We start from the raw sequence: 12,051 nt of genomic DNA, 5'->3' as shown, positions 1-12,051 counted from the left end.
CACAGAACCACTGCTCCCTTTATTGTCTCCAGCCCGCTGGGAAGATGCTTCCAGACAGGCCGCTCAGGCCGCCCGGCGCCCCCCCCCCCCCCCCCGGCAGGCTGTAGCTGGGGTCTGCCTCACCCCACAGAGGAGGGCGAACGGCACAAGTCACGGCCCCACCAGTCTCAAGGTCCTGTATAAGGCCTCCAGGGCCTCTCTGGTTCCCACCCAGCATCCTCGACAGTCCTGTCTGGGCGAAGGGCCAAGGCGGCCTCTGGCAGAGTAGGCGAGCTAGGCAGGACCCACGCGAGCTCGCGGAGTCTGCGTCACAGCCGGCAGGCGGTCAGTGGGGCACGCCAGACGCTAGGGAGCCGGTTCCGTCTCTTGTCCTCTCCCCGGAGCTTCTGGCAACGCTGCCTCCCTGACCTGAGCATCTGGAAGGTGAAGGGGACAGGGTGAGACCCCACCGTGCCTGGGATTCACTCGAGTGATGAGCAGAGGCCTCAGCTGTCTGGCCCCTCCACTCTGCTCCACCAAGATCTGCCTCCTCCAGCCTGTTGGGTGCTGCTGTCCTGTCCACTGGGGGGGGGGGGGGGTTCCCCACCCAGAGGAGTTCCCAGATCACACCAGTACCTCTCTCTGGGGCCTGGAAAACCAGAACCGTGCCCTGGTCTCTCGGCCTCTGTGTCTGTAGCCTGCACCCCCCCACACACTGGGGTTGGACAGGCCCTCACTCCTGCTCAGGCACTGTTGCTAACTGTGTGTCCAGGACCCCATCCTCTTCCGACCCACCCCGTCGGCAGCACCCTGGAGTTCCTTCTCCACCCGACACAGATCGCGGCCTTCGCGGTCAGGCCAAGGCCAAGAGCAAGCGCCCACCGATCCAAGCGCTGCAGCCTGTTCCCACCTTAAAGAAACGGCTAATGGGAGCCGGGAGCAGGTGTGCCCTGCCCGGGCCACACGGCCTGAAAGCAGGAGGCCAGCACGGGCATCGCATGGACCTCACAGGCTGGCAGCCTCCCTGACTCCCCGAGCGGGGCCCCTGCAGGCTGAGGGGAGGGCTGAGCTACCATCTCAGATTCCTGGTCTCAAAGACGACCTCCTCGTCGCTGTCCAGCGAAGCCATCTCCGTGGGGTCCTCGGTGTTGGCCAGAAGGCCGTACCTCTTCCGCTGTGGCTTCTTCAACCTGGAAGCAGACCCAGGTCCGCTCGGTGGCCATCCTGGGCCGCGGTCCCGGGCGTGGCTGACGCCCTACCCTGCCGCGGTCCGGAGTCCTCCTCTGCCAGACCCTCAATGCCCTGCTGTGAAACCTCCCGGCCTAAAGTGTGTGTTTCTTTCGCCTCGTAACCACCACCTACATGAGCGAGAGCGACAGAAAACGGGCCCCTCCCTGGGCAGCTCCCACAGCTGAGGCCCAGGGGCCAGGGACCCCGGGGGCAGGGCGGGACGTCTCAGAGAACAGAGAAGAGTGTGAGAACGCGGCCTCGCAGCGACGGGACTCGAGGGTCGGCCAGAGACGCCATCAGCAGAGCTGTCTCGGGCAGAAGGCCCGCTCCTGACCCCCCCCCCAGCCCCGCCGCGGGAGAGGGAGGGGAGCCTTCCGCCGTGGACGCGTCCAGGGCCACGTACTCAGCGCAGTCACTGGAGGGCCGGCCGGGGCTCTCTGCGCACGGTCGGCTGTGCTGACAAAGGCCTCTGGAGGGGCAGCCCCGGAAAGGAGGCCGCACGGGGAAGCCCCTAGCGCGGGGAGGGACACAGCCCTCCACTCTCCGGCGGCAGGACAGAGAAACTGCACGCGGCCAGCCCCACGACGACACAGCCGAGGCCTGCGCGGCCGGCCGGGGGGAAGGACGCAAGGGGACAAGGCCGCGGCCGAGGTCGCAAGCCCCGCTCGGCGCCGAGGGACGCCCTCAACCTCGCGGCGCAGCAGCGCCCCCGCGTCCGGAGGCGGCGGGGTTGATGTCACCGCCGGGCCCCACCCACCCACCCCGGCCACGTGACGGCCGCGCACCACGCCAGCTACTCCGCCCCGCGGGGGCGGGGCCTCGCGGCCAACACGTGAGGCGCGAGGCGCACGCTGACTGGCCGCGCCGGGCGGCGTGCGCCTGACGCACCTGAACGCCCGGATGAGGAAGTAGAGCGCGGCCAGGCCGCTGAGGCCCGTGAGCACGTAGAAGGAGCGCAGCAGCGGCGAGCCCGGCGAGTCCGGCGGTCGCGAGTGCGTGCTGTTGTGCGGCGGGCCCGGCTGGCTCCCGTTCGTCACGGCGGGCGGTGGCGACAGCGTGGCCTGCACCGGGCGCGGCGACGGGGGCGCGGCCCCCTCGGCCCCGCACAGCAGCGCCGATAGCAGCAGCGCCCGCAGCAGCAGCAGCAGCAGGGGCGGCGGCGGCGGCGGCGGCAGCAGCACGCGCGGCCCCATGGCCCGGCGGAAGCGGTGGCTGCGCCCCGCCCGCGCGAGCGATTGTCACTCACCGGCGTGGGGGCGGCCCCAGCCAATGGCGCGCGGGGGTGGAGCTTAATTCTCGCGAGCGCCCCGCCCCCCACCTCGCCTAACCCCGGCGGCCGTGGGCGTGGCCCACGGTGCCCAGCCCGGGCTGCGCGCGCACCTCCGGCTGCAGGCCCCGCCCCGGAGCCCACACCTCCTCCTCCCGGGAGCAGCTTTCCCAAAGACACGGCGGTGTCAAGGACCCTCGCGGGGGACGAAGCCACGCCACGCAGGGCGGCCTGTCGCAGTGCTCTCCAGGCCCTCAGTCCCAGCCAGGGCCCCAGGAACTCCAGGGGCTCTCACCCTGGGAGGCGCCAGAGGCTCCCACCGGTGGGAGAACCGTGGGCACCTAGGCCGCCCCGCCGCCATCCTCCCCCCCCCCCCCCCCACTACTGGCAGTGGAGGGGAGCCACCGAGGGCTGAAGGCAGTGGAACCAAGGGTCAACCCTAGTGCTCTGCATCCCTAGAGGGGGGCGGAAGGCAAGCAGCTCAGGAAGCAAGCTCGCCCTGCAAACAGCACAGGTGGGAGGCTCTGGGGGCCACTCCGCCAAGACCCTGGGAGAGAGGTGCCGGCCTCAGATGGGGGAGCCTGTGCCCCTCAGAACCTGAGAGAACTGCCCAAGGGGACAACAAAGAACCGGGTGGTCTTCCCGGCTTGGGGCCAGCTTGTGCCCTGAACAAGGGCAAAGAGGCTTTTCTCCGGCAGACTCCCCCGAACCCCTTTCCCACCCAAGCTCCCTGGCTGCGTCCCAAGCCAGACTCAGATTTGTGTGGACACACCAGCCCTTTATTCAAATCCGACTTCATGTCCTGCTCCTGTTGAGGGGGGCGTCCTGGCTGCGGTGCGGTGCCTGCCGCCACACACCTGTCCTCCGACAGCAATTCGAGTCGCTGCACCTCAGCCTCCCCAGGGACGCGCCTGCTGGAACAAACGGGAGAAAAGAGCTGGCTGCAGGAGAGCCCCGCAGAATGCTGCCCACCCCCGGCCCCCACTGGGGTTACAGGAGGGCAGGCCAGGAAAGGAGAACCCACCAGCGGGGTCAAGCGACAGGGCCAGAGCGGCTCACATCACCCACCCTAAGAACCACTTACAGGGGACACAGTACGAAGACCGGTGGCTGTGCCTCTGGCTCTTGCTTCCAGATAAAGTCCCTTCTGGGACAGGGAGTCCTGGTCATCGCTGCTGTCTGGCCACACCTCCAAGTCATGCTGGCTTCCCTTCAACCTGCCAAAGCAAAGAAGCGTTACGCCCAGTGTCCTGGCCACAGGTCACATCTGCCCCTCCCCACCTCCCCTGAAACCATCCACAGCTCCTAGGAGGGTCTCAAACTAGTCATCGGGCCGTCCCGGCAGAGGCCCCGTCACAGGCTGGCGTGCCCAGGGCGGGCCTGCGCCTTTCAGATGGGCCAGGCCACGTCCCACCCTTGAGCAGAGCCAGCTGCCCAATTGGGATGGAGCTTAGAGGACCGTGTGGGCTCTGGGAAAAACTCATGGCAGCAACAGACATCAGAGAAAGCTAGTTGGGAGCCTGAGGGACGGAGGTCTGGAAAAGACTGTCAATTGATGAACAAAAATCCCAAAAGGCAGGGCGTTCGGTGGTCTCCAATCCTGCTTACGGATCAAACCTACTCCTGTGGCGTGACCGCCCAGGCCGCTCGCCGGGCTGCAGGCGGGGAAGGGCTAACGGCCCAGATCTGACTCTGGTTCGAGCTTGATTAAAAAAATTAAAATTAAAAAAAAAAAAAAAAAAAGTAAAGAAAAATGGAAAAGGATAACAGCCAAAGGAACATTCCCCAGGTACAGAACTCTACTCTCAAATGAGCTCTCGACGAGAGGAGGGATGCGGACACGAGCAAAAGGAGTTACCTCGAATTACAGGGCTATTTCCACATATGAGCTAGCCAAGGGAGCAGCTTGCGTCTCAGAGGGTTCTGTTGGGCGCACAACACTTCTGTCCTCCGAGGGGCTGCAGCTTCCATAGGCTAGCGGTGAGAGCTCAGAACTCGTGAAGCAACAGCAGAGCTAGCTAACGAGCCGGTCGGTCCGTGGTCGCCCAGGGACGCTGCCTGCCGTCCGCTGTCTGGCCTGCTCCTCAGCTAAGGCGGTCTGGGTCAGCGTCACGTGCCTGGGCTTCCACCGTCCCCCGCTAAGCTGCCCACCCTGTCGCCCACCTTCTCACCTCACCGGGGCCGATGGCGGTCGGCTGTCAGGAGGGGCCCGGCCAGCGTCTGTCTATTCTGCCTTCCCTGTCTAGCTTTCTGAGAGCCTCAGGCGGGACCGGCAGACCTACTTCTCAAACTGCCCTTTCCGCTCAGTTCTGACCGCCTCGAACCCGAGAGCAGGGAGTGTGTTGTGCAATGAAAGGGAAATTGTCAGAGCAAGGTTCGTTTCAGACGGTCTTTTAATCGGCTTCGTAAAGCCAAAGAAAACTGCGTACAAGAATTCCTTAACCGCTTCAGATACAACATCAATGGGTTATGCATACGTCTTCCGGTAAAAAAAGACAATATAAATAAACATTTTCAAGAACCTCTCGAAGGGACATCTGCAACTCTTGCTGTGCGTCATACACAGCACGGAAGGGCCAAACAGGCCAGGCCCGGGGCCGCCGGGGTACCTCTGCCACAGCCCCGGCATGGGTCCTACCACGCTACACGCAGAAACAGTACACAGAGCTGGAAAAAAGCCACAGCTTGCTGAGCTTCCGGCAAAAAGCGGATTCAGAGTCCATTCAATCTTAAAGAGAAGTGAACTGGGGCACCCGACCTCACGGGCCGACCCCAGTAAAAAGAGAAACAAAAAAGGCAACACAACCAAAACCAAAACCCACACAACCCCCAAAGATTTCCTAAAAATCTTATGGCTCAGGGTAAAAAGAAAAAAAATAAAATCTGAAGTGCTTTTCAGAACATTTTTAAAACCCTTAAAAACTGACAACGCTTCCTTAAGAAGAGTAGTCTAGGTAAACGAAGCCATCTGGGGGTCAGAAGCAGTCAGGCTGTGTTTGACAAGATCAAAACGGATAGGACTACAAAAGTGGGGTACAAGGAGGTGTGTTCACTACACATGAACGATTCAGCGAAGCTCCCAAAATCTTTAAATATACAGCCATTGGAAGGACGATCTTGAGCAGGAAGGATTTTTACTCGTTGTGTGTAGCTGAGAACAAGAAGCAGGGACATGTAAAGGCACTGAAGCACGCGACAAGACCAGCATCCGCTCCCGGGGCCAGACCTGGAGGCCGCGGTCCCGCAGCCTCAGGAGAAACCACCCCCCCCACCAGCTGAGGGCGGGGCGGCAGGCAGGGCGCACATGCACTTCTGCTGCCTGCTCGGGGGGGACGGGCCCTCACTCTCCCTTTCCTTCTTGGTCACTCTGCTTCTGCCTTTACGTTTCGTGGTAGAAATGGCTGCTGGCACAGAGACCGAGAGGGCAGTATCGCCCCTTAGAGGCAAGCACGGTGACAGAGTCTGAGTGTCGCTCGTAGAGGGCGCCAAGGCTTACTGAGCTCCCACTGCAGGCCCCGGCAGCGAGGTGCCCTCGGAGCAGGACTTACCGTAACTGTCGTAGCTGTCTCTGTAGGACCCGCCTGAGCTCCGGTCGCCATAGCCGCCACCTTGACTCCGGCTGCAAGAAAGACACTTGAGGCTACTTGGGCCCGCGGCAGCAGCAGAGCGGCCCGGCCTTAGGCACTGGCACCCGCACGCCCTCACCTGCTGTAGTAGTCTCTGGAGCCTCCATAGCCCCCACTCCTGGACTCAAAGCGACTCCCTCCGTAGCCTCGATCCCCTCCTCCTGCAACCAGGGACAGGAAGAGAGCGTCAGCGCCCACCAGCAGTGGCCCCACCGTGTTCCCAGGGGCCCCGGGCCCCGAGCATAGCACTCACCTCTGGAGAACCCACGGCCCCGGCCTCGGCCCCCTCGGAAGAAGCCCCGGCCGCCAGCAGAGCCACCTCGATAGCCTCGGGATCGGTTGTCGGACGACTTGCCGGCCTGGTCAACTCGGATCTGCCGCCCGTCCACAGACTGGAAACCGGAGACCTGCACAGGTTAGTCTGCGCTCCCCCATCCTCGGAGGCGGGGTTCCCTCGGAGGAAGGGGTTCTGCAGCTTCCGCAACCCCGAGCGGCTGCCCTCACCTTCCCGTTCATGGCCATCATGGCGTCCTTGGCATCGTCGATGTTCTCAAACGTGACGAACCCAAAGCCTCGCGACCGCTGGGTCTCCCGGTCTTTCACGACCACCACTGCACAGGAGAGACGCGGAGTCTGCGCCCAGCCCTCCCCGCACGCAGCCCCGCTCCGCCGCCGGCAGCACCAGCCGCACCTTCCGAGATCTGCCCGTACTTCGAGAAGACCTGCTCCAGCGACTGCTCGTTGGTGTCAAAACTCAGCCCTCCGACGAAAAGCTTGCCTTCGTCTGATGCCATGGCGGCCTGCGGCAAACGCTGTTGAATTCCTCACCGAGACCCTCCAGGGCTTCGCCGCTCCCCCCTGCTCTCTGCACACGCCACAGAGGCTTGTGGGGCAAGCCCTGGAGTGCTCCCCCCCTGCGCCCTCAAACCCACACCTACGACTTCCGAATCCCCAGCGCGCCCTTCGTTCCTGGACCCCCGGCCCCCGCTCCGTGCACCGCCCAGCTCCGCCCGCAGACCGAGGCGCTCCACGGTTTCACGCGGCTGCCGGCCTCAGGGGGTGCTTAAGGCTGGACACTGAAGGCAGGCGTCGGGCTCCGCCGGCACCGGCCGGGATTTCCGCGTTGTACGAGGGGTCAGACTAACTCCCACCCTGAGCATCGGCTGGGGAGCGGCAGAGTGCTTGGTCCACGGTAGGGCACCTGGGAGCGGTGGGTGACTGGGCACTGAGCGCGGGGAGAGGCACCGACGTGGAGCCTGACGTGTGGGGCCGAGGCCAACTTGGGCCGACTCGACGGGCTGGGGGAGCCCGGGAGACGCAGGCCAGAGAGAGACGCGGAACTGCGCTCCGCTCGCGCTCCTCCAGCGGGAAACCGGGAGCGACGGCCCTGGCCACGGAACGTGGCCCCGCCCACTGCCGCGCGCATGCGCCCCGCGCACGCCCTGCGCCACTTCATCCGGGCACCCAGCACTCCCGCCATTTCGCTGGGCGCTGCTGTGCGCCCGCGGCCGCCATTTTGCGGTGGCGTCCCGCTCGCGGAGGGCCTGGCCCGAGGGAAAGACGCCCTCCGGCCGCAGCTTGGCCCGGTGTCCCGCTGCCCATCGCCGCCGGCGGGGCGGACTCCACCCCGGGCCCGCCCCGGCGACGCCCCCGCCCAGGGGCGTGACGCCGCCGCCCCGCCTCCTCCGGCCGGCCGCAGGCCGCTCGCCGCCCCGGGCTCGCGGAGCCGGTGCCGCCAGGGCCCTCACCACTGAGCCGGGAAGGTCCCTGACGCAGGCGGGAACAAGGCGCAGCACACCGAGCCAAGCCTCCTAACGCTCGAGTGAGGGGGGGGCGCCGAGCGACCGGCCTTAAGTACGCCGCCGCGGGACCCCGCCCCCTGCACCGCGCCAGCCAATCCGAGGGCTCGGGGGCCGCAGCCGCACCTCATATTCATGAGATGGGGGCCGGGCCTTTCCTGGCTCCGCCCCCTCCCGGGCGCGCGGATGCCGGGCGGAGTAATTGGTGGAGACGCGCCCCGGCCGCAGTCCCTCGCCCGAGAGCGGGGGGCGGGGCCGGCGCTCGAGGGGGCGGGGCTGACCCACTTCTGCTTGCCCGCCCCCATCCCCACCTCCTGGCCAGAGGCCGGGAACAAAAGGGCCTCTGGAGGCCAAGGGTCCAAACCTCCTGGGGATCCCCTGCTGTGCTCCAGCCAGCGCTGACGTGTCAGCCTTAGCCAAGTCCCCATACCCACCGGAGCCCCAGCTATCAGGACATCTGAACCCTGACATCATTCTGATACACTTGCCCACACAACCCATACCCTGGTACTCCCAGGATCCCAGGATCTCATGCTCCTGAATGAATACACCGGTTCACTTGGTCGGCCCCAAGGCCTACCCGAACCCCTGAGACTGAGACAGTCCCACCTCATGGACCCCAATGTTCCCCAAGATCCTAATTCCTCTTACTTCCCTACTTTGGGGCACCCCAACTTCACCCAGCCTAGTTTACCTACAGACCTCCACCAGCACCCACACCTAACTTCCACCCCAACCCTGACTTTTCTGCTTGGCGTGGCGCCCGCACCCCTACACTCACCTTGACAGACACTTGTGCATTCCAGCTCTAGACTGCAGGCTGACCCCAACCTGGGACCCAACCCCACCACTGTGGCCAGCACTGCACCCCGACATTCGTCTCGGCCCTCCAGTATGTGCTCCAGCCTCCTGCCAGGGCTTAGTTCTGCTACCCCTGGTGGGGGCGGGGGAGGGGGGGCGGCGAGTAATGCTCTACTCCTCCCCCTGTGGCTTTTTCCTTTCTCTGTCCGGGGGTTCCAAGATCTCTGCTACAAGGCGAACCAGCTTTGCAGAGACCCTCACCCCCAGATTGCTCCTGGGGAGTCCCAAGTCCATTTTATGGGAACTGCCTTGTGACTGCCATTTGCTGCCTGCCCTGGTTTGGCTTATGTTGTCTCCTGGGGTCCTGGACCCCTCCATGGGGTGGAACAAACTGGTGAAGAACTCTGACTGCCCAAGTTCTGTTCTAGAATGTTTCCAGAGGGTGGACCCTATGCAGAAGAGTTGGGGGGATTTGGGAACAGAGGACCCCCCCCCACACACACACACACTTTCTTGCCCACCCCAGAGAAGTTCCAGCCCCACTCCAGGCTTCAGACCTGCTCCCACCCTAAGGCGGGTCCAGCTGAGAAAGGAAGGGACACAGGCAAGGACACGGTCTCCCATGACAAGGTTGCTGGGACCCCTCCTCAGCTCAGGAACCCACTCTCCCAGAGCAGCTCGTGAGTCATCGCCACCCCCTCTGCACCGCCCAGCCCCGCCCCATGCCACAGCCCTCCCATAGACCCCCCGTCAGACACAGCCTGCTGCGTCAGCCTCTCACGCAGGGTGGTTATTAAAAGGAGCAAAAAAAGACATCAGCTCTCAGCTCCCCCTGCCTTCCGCCGCCCGTGGAGGGGGCTGGGGAGCTGGGGGCAGGTATGCCCAGCCCAGGAACTCTGCCCCGCCGCCTTTCTGAGGCGCTCCCCTAGCAAGTCAGGTCAGCGGCTCCTTGCTCCAGTCCAGGCCAAGGTGGCCTGGAATCATCCTCTGCCCCCAGGCCCCCCACACCCACTGTTCTGTGGTAGTGACTCGGCCTTCTCCTGGTTCTGTGAAGTGCTCTGTTCATTCATTCATTCATTCATTCATTCATTCCGCCATTCCGCCAGCACGCTATTATTAAGTGTTTACTACCAGTCCGTTGCCGGGTTACCAGTCTCCATGTCTGCCCACGACTGTCCTGGGTTCCCATCACAGAATGGACCCATACCTGGGGACACCTGTCGCCAGGTGCGCCTGCTCTGGGCATTGTGTGCAAACTGTGAGCTTGCTTGCGTCTCAGGTGTGTGGCCTGTCTCCGTACCTGTGTTTCTGTGGTTTCCTGCATCTGCGTATCCGTGGTGGGGGCGGGGGGCTCCCAGGAGGTAGGGAAGACCTCATCGCTGCTGTGACCGCTGCGCCACGCTCTCCCCGCGGACGCGAGGGGGCGCTGCGGCCTCGCTGTCGCCCCAGCCGGGGGCTCCGGGTCCCGCCGCGGACTCCAGCGTTGGGGGGGGGGGGGGGGGAGCCTTCGTCCCGCCCACGGGCCTGCCCCCGCGCCTCCGCCAGTGCGCTGGGGATGGGGTGGCGGTGGTGGCGGGGCTGGGAGGATGCGGCTCAAAATAGCCCGGGGCACGGGAGAGGCTGCTATTCGCGGCCCGGACGCGCAGTGCTCGCCGCCTGCCCGGCGGGACTGGGATTAGGCTGTGAGGCCCCCGTCGGCGCTTTTACAAATCGCCTCTCCCCGGGCGGCCGCCTTGCCTGCCTCCGAGACCACTCCCCCCCCCCCCCCCCCCCCCGAGGTCCAACACCTCCGGCGCTGAGAGCCCCACCCGCGGGCGTCGCCCTGGAGACGAGGCGGGGTCACCTCGCTCCCGCGGCGCCCCCTCCGCCTTCCCGCCGGGCCCGGCCGCTGGACGCCGGGTCCTCCCCCGACCCTGGTTAATGACCGGGCGGGAGGCGGTAATGAGCGTCTGGGTCCCGGACGGGCGTGGCCGGGATGAAAGGCGCGTGTGTGGGGGGGACCCTCAGGCCGCGTAATTATCGCCCCCTCCCGGCCGGCCAGGCGGGGGCCGGGACCGTGCACCTGGAGGCCTCCTGGCGGGGGCGCACAAGTGGGACCGTCCCGGCTGACTCCAGCCGGCCCGCCTGGCCCAAATCCGCAGGGCCCAGAGCCAGGGAGGGGGAAGCGGAGACTGGATGAGTGTGCGCGTTGCCAGGTGTGGTGCTCATGTGTGCCCGTGAGCTGCGGAGTCATGGGTAATGGCTGGGGACTGCGCTTGTGTGGACGCGAAAGTGGGGCTGTGTGTGCGTGCGGGTATGGAGGTGTGTGCAGGGAACGCACACGTGCGTGTGCGCACACGGGAACCCGCCTGCATGGTACTCCGTGTGCAGGAACACGAGGGACCCCTTGCGTGTGAGCCAAGCGGACCTCAGGCATGTGCATAAGGGGCATGGGTGTGGGCTCAGTCACAGACAGGTCTGGTGTGTGGGACCTGGGCGAGCCAGGGCTCACAGAGCATATGTGCCGGTGACTGATGGCATGACACATGCCCGCAGGGTGGGCACAAGTGCGCACCGCGTGCCATCAGCGGCCAGGGTCTCCTGCGGCAGACATCAGCTCCCGGGGGCAGCAGCTGTTTGGTCCTTTGGGGAACCGGAGGGGACTGCCTCCTGGCCTCAGTTTCCCTCCTGTTCCTGGAGAGGGGTGTCCACAGTGGAGGAGGATGTCTGGCACTGGGGATGGGGTACCCACCCACCAGGGAGCAGCCCCCTGTGACTCAAGGCCGCCATTCTTACACCCCGATCACGCTCGCATCCCAGGAACGCAAAGGGCCAGGCGGCGCACTGCTGGTGTTGGTGACCAGTCTGCACCAAGTGCAGGAGTATGTGAGGGACTGTGGGGTGCGACCCGCGGCCCACCCGTGGAAGGGCAGGAGGCCAGTGGGAGGCCCGTCCTGCCCCTTGGGTTACACACGTTTGTTCTTCCCGCACTCACGATGCCCCGGAGATCCGGGCGCTGACCCCTTCCTTTCTACCTGGGAAACTCGGCACGGGTGCGGTGGCAGACGCACAGGGACCGGCACCCATCGGGCACGTGCGTAGAACCCACGTCAGGTGCCTGTGAAATGCCAGAGCAGGGGCACCCCCAGGTGGGAGGAGCTGACCCCCACGTGTCCCATCCACTCTCCTGACCTTGGCCCCACCACACAGGCTCCCTGCAGGCACAAGGTGGGGGTGGGGGGAGCAGAGGGACTCCTGCCCGGGGCTTGTGGCATCTCCATGGCAACCCTGGAGTTCCATAAATGCAGAGTGCCCCGTCCTGTGGCAGCACACCTGTACCCCTTCCAGCTCTGCCTGTCCCCAGTACTAG

General features: G+C 65.1%; 2 protein-coding genes across 4 annotated transcripts; both read right to left on the bottom strand.

Annotated features, from left to right (window-relative positions):
- Positions 1-2,419, bottom strand: FAM174C (family with sequence similarity 174 member C). Its single transcript, XM_042927833.1, has 3 exons — positions 2,098-2,419; positions 1,053-1,169; positions 1-416 (listed from the first exon to the last, which is right to left on the bottom strand). Coding segments are annotated over exons 1-3 (423 nt in total). The 5' UTR covers positions 2,403-2,419; the 3' UTR covers positions 1-415.
- Positions 2,420-3,233: 814 nt separating this feature from the next.
- LOC122213699 (cold inducible RNA binding protein) lies at positions 3,234-10,145 on the bottom strand. 3 transcript variants are annotated; one of them, XM_042927831.1, is made up of 8 exons: positions 10,003-10,145; positions 6,794-6,902; positions 6,607-6,713; positions 6,356-6,494; positions 6,182-6,263; positions 6,025-6,095; positions 3,561-3,693; positions 3,234-3,387 (listed from the first exon to the last, which is right to left on the bottom strand). In XM_042927831.1, exons 1-7 carry the CDS (start codon positions 10,024-10,026, stop codon positions 3,689-3,691), a joined length of 537 nt encoding a protein of 178 aa, XP_042783765.1. In that variant the 5' UTR covers positions 10,027-10,145; the 3' UTR covers positions 3,234-3,387; positions 3,561-3,688. The 3 variants fall into 3 exon arrangements, with proteins under 3 accessions (XP_042783765.1, XP_042783763.1, XP_042783764.1); XM_042927829.1 differs by lacking the exons at positions 3,234-3,387; positions 3,561-3,693; positions 10,003-10,145 and adding an exon at positions 7,851-7,957 and having other exon boundaries at positions 4,745-6,095; XM_042927830.1 differs by lacking the exons at positions 3,234-3,387; positions 3,561-3,693; positions 10,003-10,145 and adding an exon at positions 4,745-5,627.
- Between the last annotated feature and the right edge of the window lie 1,906 nt (positions 10,146-12,051).

The sequence above is a fragment of the Panthera leo genome, chromosome A2, assembly GCF_018350215.1.
Source record: "Panthera leo isolate Ple1 chromosome A2, P.leo_Ple1_pat1.1, whole genome shotgun sequence".
Taxonomy (NCBI): domain Eukaryota; kingdom Metazoa; phylum Chordata; class Mammalia; order Carnivora; family Felidae; genus Panthera; species Panthera leo.
Note: the sequence above shows the minus strand (reverse complement) of the source record. Positions and strands in the feature narration are given on the sequence as shown.

Excerpts from the sequence above, each read along its gene's own strand:
- FAM174C (XM_042927833.1), bottom strand. The coding sequence starts at position 2,402 with ATGGGGCCGCGCGTGCTGCTGCCGCCGCCGCCGCCGCCGCCCCTGCTG. Across the intron at positions 1,170-2,097 it reads TTCCTCATCCGGGCGTTCAG|GTTGAAGAAGCCACAGCGGA; the intron begins GTGCGTCAGGCG and ends GTCTGCTTCCAG.
- LOC122213699 (XM_042927829.1), bottom strand. The coding sequence starts at position 6,896 with ATGGCATCAGACGAAGGCAAGCTTTTCGTCGGAGGGCTGAGTTTTGAC. Across the intron at positions 6,495-6,606 it reads TGATGGCCATGAACGGGAAG|TCTGTGGACGGGCGGCAGAT; the intron begins GTGAGGGCAGCC and ends TCCGGTTTCCAG. Across the intron at positions 6,264-6,355 it reads GGGCCGTGGGTTCTCCAGAG|GAGGAGGGGATCGAGGCTAC; the intron begins GTGAGTGCTATG and ends CCCTGGTTGCAG.